The 20,939-nt window shown below is 38.6% G+C and overlaps 1 protein-coding gene across 1 annotated transcript in view; it reads right to left on the bottom strand.

Annotated features, from left to right (window-relative positions):
* SLC44A1 (solute carrier family 44 member 1) overlaps positions 1-20,939 on the bottom strand; it is a gene marked incomplete at its 3' end in the record, with an annotated part of 60,206 nt that overhangs the window by 15,879 nt on the left and 23,388 nt on the right. The window contains exons 4-6 of the mRNA XM_080362875.1: positions 17,393-17,529; positions 6,191-6,284; positions 1,224-1,393 (exon numbers count right to left, since the gene is read on the bottom strand). Of these exons, the coding sequence (XP_080219001.1) occupies positions 1,224-1,393; positions 6,191-6,284; positions 17,393-17,529 (401 nt within the window). The remainder of the gene's footprint in view (positions 1-1,223; positions 1,394-6,190; positions 6,285-17,392; positions 17,530-20,939) is intronic.

Below are 20,939 nucleotides of genomic sequence, written 5' to 3' on the forward strand. Positions count from 1 at the left end.
GTGCACACACATATTTTTGCATATACGTATTTGTGTGCAGCAGTTACAAGAAAGACACTGGAACCTGCCTTTCTGAATCATACAATCTTACCCACTGCTTAAAAGTAAAGAAATGCTCTTTAACTATGAACATATGAAAAATATTTTTAAATTGACTGTCTGTAAAACTCTGTACTAACTTCTGACTCTAACTGAACAGTAGCACTGCTAATCAGCCACTAGCTTTCAGATTCAGAACAGTCTTTCTACCATTATTATCAAACACTGCAACTGTCAAAAATAAACAGGCTTTCAGTTACAGTTGAAAATATGCCTTTTTTTTTTTTTTTTTTAAAGCATCCTCTTAAAAAAATAAAAAAACCACAATGGCCAACTGAAAACAAAGGACCTCTTTATCTAGTACAGATTCACAGTGTTTCTTTCTAAACCCACACTCCTCATACACTTGGTTGGTATCTAGAGCCTCCTATTTTAGGATTTCAGATTTCATAGTTTGTAGGAATAAAATAGATTCATTAGGAAAGTAATTTACGTGGCTAAGTAGCATTCCACCTTCATTCACAAGACTTTGCTAAAACAGCACTTCAGTCTAGTGCAATGAGTCTATAGGCCAGAGACATAACTGTAGAAATTATTCAGTACCTCTGTACTGCTGGGAATTTCCAACTCTTTAGACAGGCTGAGATTTTCAAAGGCCTGAAGTTTAAGTGGAAGAAGGGGGCAGCATACAATACAGCAAATGGACACCTAAGTTTCTGGTTTTGCCTGCAAAATTATGTGAAGTGAAACAAACTAAATGCCCTACATTCTAGAAAAGGGTGCTATTGTGCATTTCTCACCCAGTCCTTTTTATTTGGAAAGGGTTTATTTGGACGTGGGTTGGCAAAAAATGAATATTACAAATGGGAAAGGAGAATATTATAATAAAAATTAGGAGAACGGGGATGGTCTGTTAACTATACCAAAACTAATGCTGGCTAATCAACAGCCACACATCATCTATCTCATAATCAGTGGAGGAGGAGAAAAAACAGGAATTCATATGTATATTGCTTCTGAATATGTTATCGAGCTGTAAAATAAAATTTTAAAAAAGCATTCTGGACCATTTTCTACGGGCTCTTTGCTATCGTACATGGATTTTGCTCATATTGTGGTTAGAGGGTGTTAACAATCTCCTAATGCAGTACTAAGAAATAGCTAGTAATGAGAAAAAAAATTACCTAGTGATAACAAGCAAAGTCCCATTATAATCTCTTTGCTGGTCATAACTCCACTAATCAGCCTGTGTAAGACACTACTGTCACTGACAAAGGTGATCAGGGCCTCTGCAAACTTGGCATAGCAGGAAATGTTCACAGGAGCACAGCGATGGAAGAATGGAATAGGTGCACTGGTGACATAAGAAAAAAAAATCAGAAAAAAAAAATTACTCCTACTTAATATAAATGCCACATCAACAAACAAATGAAATGTGAATAGATGCAATCATTCCACCCTCATAACATCATAACCAGAAACCATGTGTTGAATGCACAAGTGCTGCTGGAATGAGGATGGTCATAATGGGAAGTGATGCAGTTCTTACAAGTAACCCTGTGGGGTTGAAGTGCACAGTCCAATAGGAAATAATTACACTCCCACCCTTAAACAGCAAGTCTCAGAAAATACATGTTCCTATTTCCACTGAGCACCTCTCACTGAAGTGTCAGGTGGTGAACCAGCAGCTGAAGCAATGCCTTTCACTCATGTTAGAACGGAATACTGGCCCATATTTGCAGCAAAAGATATCCCAGAATGACAGTACTCTTCTTGCAAGCTTACATTTTATGCTAAGACATCAGCACTTATAAATGCTGCCAAGCAAAACCAATGTATCTCTTCTTAGTTTTTTATCCATACTAAACCTTCTCTAGTACTGAATATTACAATCACTTAGTCTACTTTCACTAGCTTTGTTAAAATCAGGCACAATATTCTTTGCAAAACATGCGAAAATGACTCTATTATTTCATTATTCCTGAGCTGTTTTGAAAGCATCCTCCCCAAAAATACTGATGTTATGCACTAAACTTTGCTGAATGCTCAACAGAAACTGTTATGTCCATCAGAGAAAGATACAATAGAGCAAAAACTTCACTTTAAAGATGGGTAATTCTGTTTTCCAAATGTTTTCCATTAAGTAGTTGCCTTTCTTGCTCATAACTATATCAGATCTCAAAGTGACCTATCACACCTTTTGATCTATCTTCCCAATTGCACTTATGACACATGTTCCACGAATTGGATGTTACTTCCTGTAACTGAAACCAATGAAAGAAATGTCTTTTGTATTAAGTCAGTCTTTTCTTCTAACCTCCGTATTTGTGTCATGCTGCCCAATCTTCCTTACTTAAGATTTCAGTGGATTATAGCAGCAACGCACATTATCTTTTGTAGCTTCCCCATTTCAGCAATGACCTATAAACCAGCAATTTTCTGGACTCAATAACCATTTGTTAAGCCCAGGCCAGTACAAAATTGTGTCATTTTAAACATGTAGTGAGTAAAACAGCTGTCTCAGGTGCATCCTTTATATACATTCTTTTTGGGGGAAAAAAAGATCATGTGATAGATATCATGAGAATGTAATTATTCTGTACAGAATTCGGCAGAAACTATGATCACCTGCCATACCTTGGTACTTAGTAGACCCTAGTTTTTTGTCTGAAGTAACTGATGATTGCAAAATATTGTTTCAAATTTATGGTGCTGAGTATGTAAATGCATTTGGAGATGCTCATATTGATGGTCTACTTTTGGGTAGTGATGAAGACAGCAGTTAAGCACAGCAAAGTAATTTTGACCTAGTCACAGCTGTTAAAAACCAAATTAAACCCATTATGATGGCTGCCCTATTTAAAAGATGGCCCATCTCACTCTCTTATGGCATAGCCTCTTCTGGAATACGCCGCATAATGCAGTTCATTATCTGCAGTAACGCTGGAAATGACAGAAATTGGAGAGGTTTATTTAATGGTCAACTGCTCCAGCTTTGCAGAAAACCTAAAGCATTTAGAAGTGGTCAATATCAGTAATGAAACGCAAATTTTGAGCTTGGAGTAGGCAAAGGACTCTCCTTCCCACATCCAAATACAAAACTATCCATTTTGAAATGGGAAACTAATTGGATGAAAATACTGTTTGAACATACTTCCCAACAGATGCTTTTTGAGTACCAGTTTATATTAGTCATCTAATGCCCCTTAAGCGATAGCAATTTCCCTATACATTCTAAGTTACTTACTTTCATGTGCAATAATTAATTTCAAACTTCGTTGTGGTTTTTTTTTAAAATAAGTTAGTAGTTCCTATAGGCTTTCTTAAGTAAGTGACACTCCTGAGAATCCACCTTTTGAGATCTGCTGCTGTTTCAGCAGTTCTGACTGAATGAACAGGCAACATAAATGTCTTGCTTAATAAAAACTACAATAATAGATCTATTCTCCATGACCTGTGCTATTTTAAATGGGCTCTTGATTTTAACTTGGTATATTACATACTGAAATGGAATTACAAGTTTCTGAGAATAACAATATGATGCTTAATCATGGACAAGAGTAAAGCCAGCAGATGATGGTGTTGAAAACTGTATCTTTAAAGCAATATTCAAATGAAGTTAGAAGAACCATTTGATTGTTCATGTACTAGATTTCAGAAGAGAGTGTTCTCCTCTCATCACTACATCTGGGCATTTACAGCTACCTGTGTGTGGGGAGCCTGGTTGGAATGCCACTGCTAGGTGTTCATAACCTCTACGGGGAAGCCCCTTGCTGCAGCTCAGCTGGTTGATAGATAAGATGCTGCAGGGAAAAGCTGGATTGTTTTTTCTCTAGAGTCCTCTAAAGAGCAAAGTCATGCTCTGCTGAGGCTGAGATATGCTAGGCACAGTTTCCGGAAGAAACATTATCACTGGCTGCACTGCTAGACTGTACAGCTGTGTCAAAGTTGGCCATAATGCCTTGCACTGGAGGATCAGATTCCATTGAGAGGTAGCGCCTCAAGTGAACAGCATGAAGAAGGGCGGTCATTAAATAGAAAACATCAAGGGACAGTCCTCACAGCACACACTACGGCCATCCCATGGACCTAATGGGAATCAGATGATGGTTCATACTTCTGACAGATCAAGCCTGAAAACAGGAGTGTTAGGTAAGTTCTCCCTGAATGTTTCAGCCTACAGACTGTTGGGTTTTCATTTGCTTGTCTCCACAGGATTCTATTTCCCCTCCATATTACACTAATTTACTCAAATAATTTAACTACACTAATCTGAAAAACAGGGTGGTTTACAGATTCAATATTGGACTTTTGTGCCCTGGGGCATTAAGTTCAGACTTTTCAATCTCAAATTATTCAAGCATATTGTACATTTTATTCATACCAAATAAAAAAGGGGAAATACTCCACCTACACAATAGCTTTTAAAAATTAATTCGAGGTAGTTTTTGTGAGGAATTTACATAGTGTCATTAGAGCTCTGACACAGTGTTCTATCCTCTCTTTTCTTATTATGCTATGTTCATTCAGACTGAATGACATAGGAACACATAGTGAGAAAAGTCAGTGTAAGATTTCATTTGTTTTTTGTATTACAGCTGTAACAGCTGGTTAGTGCCATGGAACATTAATTTGCTGTGGGGAAAAAATAAAAAAGAAAAAAGTTAATATTCCAGCTGCTACTTATTTTCACTACAATACAAAAAAATTATTCACTAGAGAGGCTATGATACAGACAAGAGAGACCTAAATTCAGAGTTTCTAGTACAGACACAATTATAACATTTAATAAAATCATAACAGAAAACTGTGCATAGGAAAAAACTCTGCAGTTACAACCCACTACTGAATATGTTTGAGAAGATAAACTTTGAGAAAACACATGATTCTTCTTGAGTGAGTGGAATTACTCACAGAAGGGTGTGCAAAACAGCAAACAGATGAGATTACTTCTTTTCTCAGCAACACTCATCTCCACAGTTCCAGCCAGCACAGCTAGCAGAGTTTCTGGAGCTATGAACTTTTCTATTCTACTTCACAAAAAGCAGTCTAATATATTCTTTTAAACAAACAAAAATAAACTTAAATCAATATGTTTAAAAAATACTCTACTCTGCTCTGGTGAGACCCCACCTGGAGTCCTGCATCCAGCTCTGGAGCCCTCAGTACAGGAAAGACATGGACCTGATGGAAAGGGTCCAGAGGAGGGTCCAAAAATAATTAGAGGGCTGGAACACCTCTCCTGTAAGGACAGGCTGAGAGAGTTGGGGTTGTTCAGCCTGGAGAAGAAAAGGCTCCAGGGAGACATTACTGTGGCCTTTCAGTGCCTAAAAAGGGGCTATGAGAAAGATGGGGAGAGACTTTTAGAAGGACCTGCTGAAAGAGAACAAGGGGCAATAGGTTTAAACTAAAGGAGGGGAGATTCAGGCTGGACATGAGGAAGAACATTTTTACAATGAGGATGTTGAAACACTGACCCAGGTTGCCCAGAGAGGTGATAGATGCCCCATCCGTGGAGACATTCAAGGCCAGGCTGGATGGGGCTCTGCGCCACCAGATCTGGTTGAAGATGTCCCTGCTCATTGCTGGGAGTTGGACTAGATGACCTCTGAATGTCCCTTCCAAACCAAACCATTCTATGACTATACATCCCTCTTTTTGGTACTCGGCTATGATCTTATTAGTGATTTTGGGACTGAAAGAATAAAAAATGAAGCAATTTGCTAAATTTGACTGGCTGAGACAAAGTTTAAGAAGCGAACACTGCAGAGAGCTGCATGTCAATAAATCCTTTTTCCTCCCAAAGATCCAGAGTGCTCTATAATTGTCGCTGATCTACACTACTGACAGACAGTTGGCTATATGGTGAAAGGCAGTAAAACAGCTGATCCTCATCACAGTGTCACTAATGTGAGACAGAAGAGAATTTGAAGATAACAGCTCAATACTCTCAATAACAACATGCACAGATAGATTGGGATTTTCTTTAAGAGCTGCTTTCACAATCCTTTAAAAACTTGTCGTAATAATACACTAAAACATCTGTCTGTAAGATAGAATAAATCTGTACTGCATATTTTCTAAAGAACTGTCAGGAACAAAACAAATCTCTGCTCCCTGCACCCCCAATCAGACAAGATGCTAATATTACCTCTCTGGAACAGGATATTTAGGACATAATTTGGCGGCCCTTGGGTCTGTAGTGTATTCTGATGGCTGTAGTTCATAGCTACACAGAGTGGATCCTGTTGAGAGAATAAAAAAAAAAAAAAAAAAGATGAGAAAAAAATTAAAATCAAATATTCCTATTCTTTGCAAATGGTATTAAAACTGATAATAGGTCCTGATTCTACAGCTCCTTGGTGTTATTACCATGAAGTTATGCTACAGTTCCTTCTGTAATGGAACAGTGAATCAAGCCCAACACGGGCTTCAGTGTAACAGAATGACACTCTATCTAGCTTTGGGTCTTCCAACATTTTTGTATTCAAGTGGAAAAAGATAATTAATTCACAACACAGTGTAAAAAAGAAGAAAACAAAGCGCTTTGAAAACACCACCCCTTGCTACTCCACCATGCTTTTTCTTTACCGTTTTTAGTGCATGAATATTGCATAAGACAACATTCACTATAGAATGAAAACACCCAAGTGCTTGTGGTTTTGTTGTTGTTTTGGATTTTTTTGTGTGTGTTTTCAAAGTATAGCTGATCTATAGACTTCAGGGAGAGGGAGAAAGGAACTGAACTGATGGCTGAAAAATAACACAAACTCTGCATTAGGTGTCCAAAACTTTTACAGAAGCTGAACTGTCTCCATAAACAAACTGGTATAGCACAATAAAGATCAAGTTGGTCAGGATACATCACCTTTACTTTCCTTTTTTCCAACATTATAAATTAAGAACATTTTTATCATCCCTACAAATATTCAATATTTTCCATTACAGAAGTCTCATATCCAGAACACTTTGTAGCAACAAACTGGATCTGGATAATACATACACTTTTACCCAAATTAAACCAAGACTTTTTACAAATAGCTTTATCTTGGTCTGCATTACAACAAACAGAAGTTTTATTTGTAAAAATTGTAGAGTATTATTTGCAGAAATCTTGTTTACCATTGCCACATTGCTACTACCTCTGTGAATAGACAACTTCTATTTACAGACTGAAAGAGAAGGCAAGACAGCAGCTGAGCAGGCTATCCCAGGCAGTTGAAAGCAGAAGGAAAAAGAAGATTGCAGATATTTACACTTATTTTATTTTGCTTTGGGTACAGACCAAAAGCTAAGTTATACAGATAGCCAAAAGCCAGCTGAACATGAGCCAGTAGTGCGTCCAGGTGGCCAAGAAGGCCAACAGCATCCTGGCTTGTATCAGGATTAGTGTGGCCAGCAGGGACTGGAGAAGTGATCGTGCCACTGCATTCACCGCTGGTGAGGCCCCACCTTGAATCCTGTGTTCAGTTTTGGGCCCCTCACTACAGGAATAACATTGAGGTGCTGGAGAGAGTTCAGAGGAGGGCAACGAAACTGGTGAGGGGTCAGGAGCACAAGTTTGATGAGGAGCGGTTGAGGGAACTGAGACTTTTTAGCCTGGAGAAAAGGAGGCTGTGAGGAGACCTTATAACTGTCTACAACTACCTGACAGGAGGTTGTAGCATGGAGGGTGTTGGTCTCTTCTCCCAAGTAACAAGTGATAGGACAAGAAGAAATGGCCTCAAGTTGCACCAGGGGAGGTTTAGATTGGATATTAGGAAAAAATTCTTCATGGAAAGGATTGTCAGGCATTGGGACAGGCTGCTCAGGGAAATGGTTGAGTCAGTATTCCTGGAGGTGTTTAAAAGACACATAAATTAGGTTCTTAGGGACACAGTTTAGAGGTGGACTTGGCAGTGTTAGGTTAACGGTTCGACTCTTAAAACCTTTAAGGTCTTTTACAACCTAAATGATTCTATGATTCTATTCTCTGGCTCTATGACAAGAACAAGAAGTTCTATAGGAAGAAGTGGGAAGGGCTGTAAGTGGAGAACTGTATACAAATTGATAACACTGAATGTTCAGTCCCAGCTTGGTAATTTTGCCATTCAACACTACCAGTGTTCAACCACAGTTTAAGTATTTTAGGCAGAGGACCTCACATCTAAATAAGCCTAAGGGACACAGCTGATCTCTGGTTCCTTGTGACTTCAGCAGCTCAGGCAGAAGAGCAAAAAGGGTAGGCTCTGCTATGGCCAGGCAAGGAGGTTCAAGGCTCTTTGCACAAATGTGTATCAGAAGACCTTTTGTTTGGATCACAAATGTAAGCCAAGTAAAACCAAATGCCACATCCCGATCTGCACACAGGACACAAGCCATTCAAGTAGGACTTGTAGACCAGGGTAACCCAACAAACCCCTGACGCTGGAGGAAACGGGAGACACCTCACCACATCCCCCTGGAATCCCATGGCATGTTCCCTCCTGTCATGCAACGGAGCAGTGGATGACTCTGGCTGCCATTGTCATCTCTTACCTGGGAACTGCTCCTGGGGCTCCTTTGGATCTCTTCCCTTCTGCTGTCTACCTCACACAGTGTCTTTCTTTAGATACCAGAAAAATATTTTCATGGAGCTTACCATGTAAGGGACATTAGCCATCCTGCATCTAATGAAACTACCAGTTCCAACGCCCATAAGATGTATTTCTCCTTTTGTCCTAAATAATCAGGTACAATAAATTTCTACTACTCTGATAAACATATATTTCTATTTTGAAAACTTTCTAAATTCTCTAATACTGTGTAGGAGAGTTTTGCAACTCAAACATGTGCTTCAATAATGTCACTTTACACCAAGCTTAAACTGATTTCTTAACAAAAGAGTCCTTGTGCATCAATAAATAAAAGTTTTAATGTTGTGAGGTGATAGTGGGAAGAATGGAATGCTTCGCCAAACCTTCTACTCCATACTAGTTATTTTGGGTTAATAGAGACTGTCTTAGCACAGCCAGTCTTATTATTGCTGCTGAGCTTGCAAGGCCTGCAAAAGCTTAAAGGAGAATCTGAATCATCTACCTTGCTGAGAAAATCAGTTTACCAAAGACATTACTATCATTCTTAACTTACTATCACTCATAAATGTTTGAAAAACATTATGGGTAGAATTCAGAGAACAGACTAAAATAATCATTAAAGTAATACATTTTTTGCTTCCCACAGCAATGCATGTATTTCTTCTGGAAAAAAACATTAGGTGAAGGACATCAAACTGTACTACAGAGATTGGATTTGAGATCCCAACATGTAACCCTAAAGAAAAATATTTCTAAACTATGCAGAGCAACAGTTGCCAGGCTACTGGTGAGCACGGAGTTTACTGGTCCCACAGTGCTTATGTGGTGCGTTCACCTACAAAGTATTATCTTGGAGACAAAATACGCCTCCTGTTCCATGGTCTCTTTTCCATGAACAGAGTTGCTTCGGCCACTGGTGTATTTGGGGGCCATGATTGAAGCAAAGTACATCAAAAGAAAAACTTCCCCTTCAACCTTAACCTAGCCTTGAGAACAAAAGCCACCATTTCCTTTAAAAGAATTCCTTCTGTTTTGGCTAGACTTGGATTAGTAAAGAGCTGCATAGTCATTATCTCTGGTATTCCTAAAAGCAGCTGCATTTAGCCCAAATTATGTAAAGATGCTGTAGAAATCCAGGACAAAGATGAGGGTTCAACCTCTTACTTCAAAGATTCTTTCCACCTGAGAAGGCAAATTATGAAAGGTCTTGTGTGCTCAGAGGGCACACTGCACAGAACAAGACGACATAACCCCCTGCTTTCCATAGCAGTACAGTAAATAGGAAGTTCCATACTAAACCAAGGTGGTTAGATAAAACTACCTGTAGAGACTAGTGCTCCAATACAGATTTTCTTCCTCTATTTGCTGTGTTGTAAACAAACACACAAAACCCCTGCTACATTGGCATCAATATCAAAGTTTACAGTGAGAGACACGGAAGACTGCCTAAGTCATCTGCTAAGAGGACCAGATGACAGAGGAAACTACTGACATTAATCCTGCCTGAATGGCAGTGGTGGAAAGCACACCATGGGTTCTGGATCCTGTTCTGAGGTGTTGAGCAGTGCCTACCCGTCTATCAACACTGTTGGCAGGAACTAAAACAAGGGTTCATATACAGAGTCAAGGATTTACACAGAAAAATACAGAAATATGCAGAGATATCTGGGACAGCTTCATTACCAGGAACAGAACAGACACCTTTGGAGCTTGGTAGTAAGATCTGATTAAGTTAGGCATGGCTCAAAGCAGCTCCACATACCCCTTTTCAAAGGCATGAGGGCCTAGAAACCACAGTTTTGTTAATTTATATGAACTTCCATGTGTGGTCTCACCATTCTGACTGACAGTCTTCATGTATTGTTCATGTATGTGACATAACTGACTTTTAAAAGAGCATACAATGAAGCAGATACTGTAGTTAAAAAACTCAACATCTTATTCCATTTAAAGCATTTTATCTTCCCAAGCAACATCTTTCATCCATCAGTAACATAAATCCTCTAACAAAGGAATCAAACTCTGGGTAATCACAGATACAGAAATGTGCAGAAATGTTAGCAGGAGTGAGACTCTGTAAATCACAACTACTGGCCTCTGTACATTCAGCTCAGTGCTAATTCCTTGTGGGTTCCAGTGGGTATGAGTGTCACTGATTAAAACATAGTTAACACTGTGAATATATGACTCATAGATTACTATGCTTGGCCAACCCACACAATACAAGCTAGAGGTATTGCCAGCTGGATATTGATAGAGGTCGAATTCACTGGTATTTAGGAAGGACAAGGCTACCAGATTCTCACAACAATTAAATTCTTCACACTTTTAAACTTTTCTCACTCCAGAGCTTGCCCCAAATCTCTCTCTTGAACTCTGTCAGCTCTAAACTGTTAATTTGAACCATATTACCAGTGCAAAGCTTCATGCAATGAGACAACTTGGTACACTACCAATAATTGCGTATTATCTTAGCATATTATGGACTAGCAATACGGAACAGAAAAGTGGAAGCTCAAGACACTGGCTCATGATTCTGTAGGGAATTCTGCTGCAAAATCCACAGGCAAAAACCACAGTAAGGTAGTATACCAAGCAAAACTTCCACAGAATATGGTAAGTTACCATCCACTGATAACACAGCACAGTGCTGCATGACCTCAGAACAAGCGTGTCTATGGGGAGCAATAACAAGACTATCTCTTCATGAACTCTTGCTGAGTGAAAAAATGTTCAGGCCATCATGAAAGGAAGTACACTGATGCTGACGAGACTTTCTTCATTCTTTGTCTGCTAGGTCTGACAACTGTAATTATACCCCATCTACAACTATTAGGAAGTAACTCTACTCAGAACACAAGCACTAAGAATAGATAAAGTTTTGGCTTGTATACAATTCCTATTTCTCTATGGGTTTTTAGAACAACAAAAACATTCCAGAGGCAGACAAGTTCACATTTGACGCTTCACTTAAGAATGAAGTAGCATTTATCTTTGCACAAATTAGCATCAGAGGTGGAAATGAGTGAGAAAACAAGAACCCTACTTCTTAGCCTTTGATTTGAATATGGTCTGAAGCAGTAGTTAATATGGGAGCATCAGAGGACTGAACAAACATATCTAAACATTGCAGCTATGACTTTTGGTGTGAAAATAGAAGCAGAAGGCCAAATAAGGATAGAGCTGAACTCTAATACCTAAACCAAATTTCTGGGCCCTAGTAGAACCTAGAAAAATACTGATGCCTTGCGATGAGCAAAAAGGTACAGGGCAGACCACTTTGCAGTCAGGACTTCTCAGCTTAATGTGACAGATTTGTTCTCACTGAAGAAAACAAGCTTCATTCTCTAGATCTATCCACTGCTGCCTTCCAGAAGTACAGTGTGTTTCAAAGGAAGGGAAGTAAGGATTGTATACATCTAAACTTCTAGTTGTTGCAGAGAGACATACCATCACTTCTTTAAAAGAGTGAGCATCAGAGGGCAGGAGAAATTACAGCTTGCTTTTATAAATACATGTGGGACTGAAGCAAAAGTAAGTATTTTCCAGTGTCTGCAAGAATGTTCCAAGAAAAATAACAACACAACCCCACTACTTAGATCTTTAAATGTCTCCAGAATCAAAGAACAGCAAGAGAACTACTGAGATAGTTAAGCACAGTTGCTGTTACAACTGTATGTTGTTGTTGTTGTTTTTTTTAAAAAAAAGAGTCAGAATTCATACACCTGTATTTGGATATGTAGTTAAAAAGCCAAGGCTATTACCCATTCCTCCACTCATATTTCTTCCAGTGCTAAATAAAACAAGCTATTCTGGAATCAAATAAAAAAATCCATCTAGTCCAGTAGCAGATGTTTCCCCTACTGTATCTTTAGCTCTCCACCACTCTTTTCTTGTAATCATCCTTGTTTCCCTTCTGTGCACACATGCTGAGAATGTATTTGTGTGTATTAATTTCAAAAAAGTTAAGAAAATACCTTGCCAAGAAAGGGCCAGAACACAGCCTTTATGATATCAACAGAGCATGAGTTTACACAAAATTCAGTCCTTATTTTTTTCTCTTCAAAACTAACAGACATTACACTTTTGGTCAATGCTTTCTCCTCTACCTAATCCTCTCACTATCCTTACTAGCTTCACAATCTCTTTGTCAAGTAGCAATAACCATCTCTAAGTAAAACATTAAATGCATAACAATGGTTGTTTCAAAACATTCCTTTCCATTTGACATTTTATTCCACTGAAATTGAGATCAGATTTTTTTCATTTAATTCTAAATAATTCAGTAGCTGCAGCAAGATTTATTACCTCAGTGTTCCTCCCTCTTTCCAAATGATTTATTAATGTAATCAATAACACAACACAATATTCCTGGAGGACTCCACATGCAGCTACTTTCTGTTGTGAAAACAGTTTCACTTTGACTAGAGGATCCATTTCCAACACAAGACAACCCTAACAGGCAGTTCTGGTAACAAAGCAGAGGGGCAGTGGATGACTTCCTATGTCAAAACCAATCACACTGTACTTTTATTTGAATCATTCAAAAAGTGACACACAAAATTAACATACCCAGGCTCTCAAAGACCTGATGATGCAGAATCTCTTTATCCATAAGATGCTCAGACCTAATATAGTACAACAGGCCTCAGTAAAATCACAAGCAAAGGATTAAGTTTTTACCAGCACACTTTCACTACAAACAGTGTGCGTGGGATAGGAAAACAAAAATGCTGGAAGCTGGCAGCAAGCAATGGAACTGCTGTTTCTAAGCTACGTACCAACGGTATCTGCAAAGATATACTTCGATAACTACAGATGAAGACATCATTATCTTCAGACAAAAGAAAAATTGGTTTTGTGGCTCCTTGGCCAGACTGATTTCCTTTATTGATTTCTTTCTGGTCACTATCCATAGCAGACTTAATGTAGCTTTGCCTCTGGTTCTAAGTCCACCCAGACCTCAACTAGCTTGGCCTATCTACAGAATTCTTGACAACTGAGATGCCTGCCAATATGTTGTAAACCAGAGATTTCACTTTAGGTTCCTAAATCTACATCCAGTCATTTACACAATGGACAGAAATATGATTTCCCACAATGACCCGTCTGTAGAGTTAACACTGAATTAAACATGACAGAAATTATGGCCACCTGTTTATTGTTCCTTTTTAATAATGTCATTTCATTATTAATTTGCCACAGCCATATATGAATTGTACCTTCAGGGATATTTTTAAATGCTCTGGCAAGTCCTTAAAAAAAGCACTGCAATATTTCATGGACATTAAATTTTGAAGCATCAACCAGCTTTCTGGAAAAAACAGCTTTCAGTCACGTTACTCAAAATAGAAAATTTCTTAAAGCGCCAGTACCAACAAAACCATTGAATTGCAAGTACTCCCTGCCTGAGGTGTTCTGCTGGAAGAGAAAATCCTTGGGAGACCAGCAGCAGCCAGTTCATGAAAAACAACAATCTCAGTTGTGTCCAAGCTCTAAAAACTCAAGTATTGGCATGGCTGTGGGAGAACAGCATTACAACATGTTCTCAGTCAACACAGCATCTTTCTGCATCACCTCCAGGCATTGCTCCAGAACACTCCTGGATTTTACAACTTGTACCTTTGCACAGTATGAAGATCTGAGGGGTCAATGGCCCAGCTTTTTCCTTCCCTTCTTCCTCCTCTTGTTATAGGTCTCAACTGGTTTCCAGTGTTCTAAGTGTCACGTATTCTGAACAGATTAAAGGTGCACACTTCCTTGTTTTCCTAAAATCAGCCAAGCTTTGTGAGGGATGAACTTCCCAGATAGGAAGGTACCACAAATGCACGACCTGATTGTGGAAGAGCAAACAGAGTTGGGGTGGGAGTGAAGCTACTGTCCTGAAATAGTGTAGTGTTATTCACCAGATCAGCTCATTTTCCCATCATTACTGATTCAGGAAGCCAAAAGGCTGCTTTGTAATGAAATTATCTTCAGGCCTCAAGCAAGCATTTTCCCTGCCCTAAATAGTTATTTATAATCTTGCTTACAGAAAAATACACAAGCTCTACTGTGCAATAAATAAGAGGTCTGCTATAATTGCTCTGAACCTTAGGGGTCTGGACTTCTGTCATGCTGTGTAAAGGCAATCAAGTGCTTGTCCCACTTTGGGAAAGATATCAGAACTGATAAGCTAGCTGGAAGATCATACCTGGTATTGATAAAATCATTAATCAATATAAAGATGTTGTAGTATGTTTTACTATGTTACACCTTTTGATAAAATATGTTTAGATAAAACAACTCTTTAATTGAACTTACCATAACACCTCTTGATGGGCTGAGGCACAACAGATGATTTCTTTGGTATGGAAGGGTTCTTAAACAGTCATTTATGAAATAATTCGAAGGTACATGGACAAGTTAGGTGATTTCAGAGACGACATGTAAGCCAGGTGAAAATGGCTAACTCTTCAAATGCACATGTGACAACTTACACAGACCCTATTTCCAGCACAATTGCTACCTTCAGGTTGCAGGAAGGGTTAAAGCTTTCAGAAAGGCTCAGTAGAGCAAAATCAGGAATTGACCGCGTTCTCTGCCCATATATTTAAAACACTGAGGTGGTTTTCTTATTGAGTGTTAGAAGCTGCAAGCCTGGGAAAATTCAGCATTAATTATCACAAGAAACCAAACACGTATGTCTTGCCCTCCTTCTTCAGAACTAGACAGCTGAACCCAACATTCTAACTAGATATCATCACAAACATAGAAATTGCAATTATGTTCTTTGCAGTAATGTTCAAACTCCTCTGATTTTCTTTTTATCCTTTTTATAGTGGAGTCTACGGTAACTTGAAACAAAGCGCCAAACATAATTCTAGTAATAATTAATTTAAACCCACTATCATAGTTACAAAATGGCTCTGAGAAAAATGACTCTGCTTACTGAATACTATAGTTTTGGTTCTAAGTCACTGTTCTTGCTCTATAGCAAGACTGAACGATGCTTGAACTTTTACTATACACATGCAACACTTAAGGTGATCACTACTTAAGCTGTTCATTTGCTGTAAACCATCACTTTTTGGAGCCTGCACAGGTTGGTGAACATTTAAGCATAAACATAACCATAAGCATGACAATATTTCTCTGAACTGTGATTTGAGTCTTGCACAGTGTTCATCTACAAAAGGAAAGTTCAGTTTAGCTTAGGACACATTTTTGATAAGCCAAATATCACATAATGAAAATTAGGACTTGAACTAATTAATGATTTTGTTCGGTTGTAACACCACATTTCATACTTTTGACCTGGCTTCTGCAAACTAAAACAATTGCCTGCAATATTAATTTGAAAAATACATTTTTTATCTTTAGGTTTTCGAATGTAAAACACTAGGGGAGAGACAGTTAGACTGGAGAATCATGAGGGCACAGCATAGCATATTTTAGGAAGAGTGGGTTTTGGTGTCCTTTAAGAGATGGCTATACTGAACATAATTCAGGCACAGCTAATAAGAGATTTGACTTAAAAACACAGAAGCAATGTTTGTGGTAAAACGAGGCATGGATGTGTTTAATTATTTCAAGAGGTACTTAAAAAACTTCACTACTAATGACCTTGACTTCACACCAACAACTGGCCTGCATTAGTTAAGAAAAAAAAGCATGTTCAGACAAGGGTAAAGAGCAAAACTGTAGATATCAGCTGGTTTCACTGTGGGCTTGTACCTGACAACAGTGCACATGTCCCATGAGGAAGCTCCTGTCCTCAGACCACCCACCGCACTGTGCTGGCACAGCCGCTCCCGCAGCCCCACGCGTGCGGTGACACCACACGGCAGTTCAGCTCCCTGTTCGGGCTGCCAGACACCCCAGTGTGCAGGCACAGTGCAAAGTCAGGCCCACGGGCACTTAACAGTGTCCTAGGGCCACTTAACTCGCTCTGCTTTCAAACAAAATGTACTTGCATAACCTGTGCCAGCACAGAAACCAACAATTCGTTTCCTTCTATGAAGAGTAATCAGTTTCATTGCTTTGAACTTGGTCACCCAAACTGACACATCGTTAGCCAAGTAAGTTGAAAAGACATCTTGCAACAGCATTTTAAAAGATCAAGTAGGAAAGCTCAGAACAAAACGCTCTCACCTGAATAGCTGAAAATCACTGAAATTTCCTCAAATTAGGTTTTTATCTTTACTTGCTTTTGGAAAGTCCGAAAGTTGGTTACCTCTCACACGTCTTATTCCATACAGTGTTACAATACAAACTGAGCTAGTAATGTGAGTATTATCACTACAGAGAAAAAGCGCTAGTCTTAGGGGACACAGAGTACAATATTTCATTTGTTAGTAGAGTTAGTTTCCTTTATACTTCTTTGAAAATGTGTAAGAAAACAAAACAAAAACTGCACTGTAGCACTGAATGAAAGCAAAACTATTTTCACAGCCCCAGCCATACTCTGTGCAGCAAGCACCATTCAATAGCAGCATTGCTCTCATTAACCCCACATACATGAGGACATTTCAACAGCTTTACTGTCCAGCAGCAATGTCAGAACAATTGCCAGAACTCCAGAGGGGTTGAGAACATACCCGGTAGTCAGACATTCCTTCACACTCTTGCTACACCATGTACTTCTGTTTTAACAATGAGCCTTCAAAACTGTTTTAGCTTAATAGAAGTATCACATTATTTATATCAATATTTCTTAAAACATATTTCATTTTTAGTTCACGTAATGCACAAATCTTTTCGAAATCTTTTTTTAAATACCTGGTACATGGACAAAAATAGACATGCTTTTTGCATACCATTAGTTTCTGCAAATTTCTGAATATCAGCCAGAGTTTTTAGTTCTTTCCTTGGGCAAGCCGATACACACAAAGCAATAGACTTGATCCTCTGATGTACTAGATCAATGTTGCATGGATCCAAGAAGAACACATACCTAGGGAAGGAAAAAAAGGTAAATTATTTCCAATTTAATTAACAATTATGCTTAATAAAATAAATTTTGTTTCAAAGTAAAGGATTCAGCCAAGACTAACCTCAGTGAACCTTTAGTAATCACAGGAAATTGATATTATCATAACTGTGCAGGTCAAAAGAATTCATGTAACTCAACATATGCACCATAAATATATAGATATTTATATACTTCTGGATGACATAGAAAGGATGCTTAACTCTATCAAATTCAAGTCCATTCAAATGGTGCTGTTCATAAAAACAGCAGCATTTCTACCATGCCTCTTCACAGATAAGAGTCTAAACTTTAACAAATAAAGCTTCAACCTTAAACTTGACTTCAAGATTTCCAACTTTTTCCAAAAAAATCCCAATAAAACCCATTAGGTTATACTTATGCTTCAAAAAGTGCAAAGTCCATGGCTATTTTAATGAATATATATAATACCAGTAATTAAGAAAACTTTTAGCTTTAGATTGACTTTCCACACCACTGGTTCGTACAATTGAACAGATTACTTTAGTATTTATTTTGAAATAAAAATTGTTCAGATATTTCAGGTAGAACTATTCAATGTTTGAGTGCAGTATTTTAAGAAGATTCTATCTGCTAACCTTTCGTGATGAGTCATGTAGAAACCCGGTGCAGGAAGTACATATTATAGCTTCATAGCTAACATCTTTTCCTGGCTATACACATTTCATTTCAAATGCTAACCCCACAGTATTGTCCATTCATGGTATAATAGAGATTCAAAATATTTTCCTATTCTGAAGTTAAACAATTGTTTCAAATTCTTAAAATTCGGATGATATACTATGCATTAAAATACTCTTCATATTATCCAATATCATCATATGAAAACACCACCGAACTGCCATATAAAATGCCATTTCTATTTCTGCAGTCCTCACGATGGGAATTCGTTCTGTAATCGATAAAAGTCCCTTCTGCTCCTAGAAAGCATTTAGGTCCTGCTTGAACTCTTTCAGTCTATAAACCAATTGTTGTCTAACCTTCCCTCATAAAAAGACTGTTCTATTATCCAGTCTCAGTATACAAGAATTATTAGTACTTGGTACAATCTTACTTCCTGGAAGTCCATCAAAACTCATGTAATCTATATCAATATCAACTGTAATATGGTAACAGACTACTTGTATTCTTAAAACATTTTCTTTCCTTGTCCACACCTCTTAGAAAATTATGTAGTACTATTTCTGAGGTTTTTTGGGTTTTTTTACTTAATACATACTACACATCTCAGGATTCTTAGATCATGAAAGCCTAAGCAGCAAGTGCAAACATGAAAACTGTCCCAAAGATATAGACAAGTAACTGCATGTGAGCAATCGGCCACTAATTTCACAGTATTCCTTTATTTCAAAGAAAATATTTTGAGTTTCTACCAAGACACAGAATACTTGTATTAACTGGATACTCCTGTTATAGCTTCCCCCTCATGACAGCAACTTCCTACAGTTGCTATTCCATACTGTAAGGGCACGTGGAAGGAGAGTATCTACTCCTTTGAGGGTATCTGCTCAAAAGAGCCACAAACAAGAACCTGCAGAGTTAAACCTGACTAACAGATGGTAAGGGAGGTTGTGATGGGAACCAACCTGGTCAGACACACTAATGGCTAAGGATATGTGGAATGTAAGAATTCTTTCAGTAAGACTATCTAGCTAAGCACCTTGCCACCTTGACAAGGAAAAGGAGGGAGACACTCAGACATAAAACTTGACCAATTAGTGTTAATACACACAATAACCAGAAACAAATCTGGTCAATCACAATAACTGAAGGGCTATCAAGAAACTGCAGGCAGGTACTTTGCAACTGAAAAGGATGCAAACCCCAAGGTGCAAGATGCAAGGAAGGTCAGTGGGACTGTGCCAGCTGCCTAAGGGAATGTGCATGGGAGAGGATTTGGAGAGAAATAAAGATGAGGGACAGACAGAAAGGGTTGTAAAAGAGGGTGGTTGCATGTAAGCTGATATTGGTCACTAGCGTGACTGAGCTCAGCACCTGATCACTGCAGTCTGTCCCATCCTTTTACTAAATCCTCTCTTAACTCTGTATAATTCCAGTCTCTATCCCACGTGCACAGATACTGCCAGTGCTGCAAGCACTAAGTACCAGCTACTCGGGCACAGCGTGATGGATTTGGTGACAGTAACTGGAGTCAGACGAGGAGACTTGGTGTCCCAGGCCTGTGGTGTGAGCTACGAAAGTGAGCGGGATTCCTGTGGGGCAGGGAAGGCTCTTGGCCACCAGCCACTGGGGTAGGAGAAACATGCGTCTCAAAAAAAAACCAGCTACAGAGGTGAAGGGCTCAGCGTAGGCAGCTGGAGCAGGACTGTGGGTCACGGTCCATGTGGTGCTGGCTGTTGGCAGAGGCTGAGCACCTGTACCTTCCCCAAAGCGGTTGTGTGCACATGTAACTCACCAGCAAACTCCAGGCTGTACCAGCTGGTGAGTAGGAGGCTGTAGGTCCAGGCAGAGGTGTCGGGTGGGCAGAGGGACTGTGCTGGTAAAATCCAGTCCACTTCTACAGTGATTTAAACTCAAGGGCCAAGCTATAATTTTAGTGACCAGAAGAAATTAGAGTATTTTGTAAAATAAACACTACAATTTTAACTCAAGTCTGGAAATTTAGAAACACAATGCAACTATTGTGCCATATGCAGTTTTGACAAAAATGTGCTGTGTTAGCATACCCTTAAACAGACACACGTAACTCAAATACTGCATTGCATGGTGCAGAGACAGTTCTGACAGCAATAAAGCAGCTGCAAAGCAAAATTAAAGCAATCAAATCTGTGGCTTCAATCCATGGTCAAGAAAGACAGCAGTAAGATATTTTTTTTTTATTTGCTGTCTTTCCATCTTCCCTTTAAAAGAAGAAATAACTTAGTAGTGGTAGATGTTTCTCCCCATGCTGGTCTGACTTCTGTCTCACATAGGAGACTACTACAGTATTAATTGTTATATTCCAATAAGGTGTCTGAGTTTCTCCACTCTCACACAAACTTAGACACCATTTTTTCCCAAAGGTGAGATAAGTTTAAAATAATAATTTTAAAATTTGTAGTTTCTCACGACACAAGAATTACAATATTGTACTGAATATAACTGATTTTAGAAAGTGCTAAAATATTTATATAAAAAGTAGGAAAATAATACTGCATTATGTGTAAGAAAACAAAACAAAAACTGCATTGTAGCACTGTGCAGGACTTTTAAGTCCTTCAACCCTTCTGGCAGTTGTGATTAGATTAAGAAATTATTATTTTGACAGAATAAATCTGTAAAAAGTTTCAGGCTATTGTATTTAACTCAAATTCTTCTGGTAATACACCAATTACCTAGCCACATTAAATCTT

The sequence above is a fragment of the Nesoenas mayeri genome, assembly GCF_963082525.1.
Source record: "Nesoenas mayeri genome assembly, chromosome: Z".
NCBI lineage: Eukaryota > Metazoa > Chordata > Aves > Columbiformes > Columbidae > Nesoenas > Nesoenas mayeri.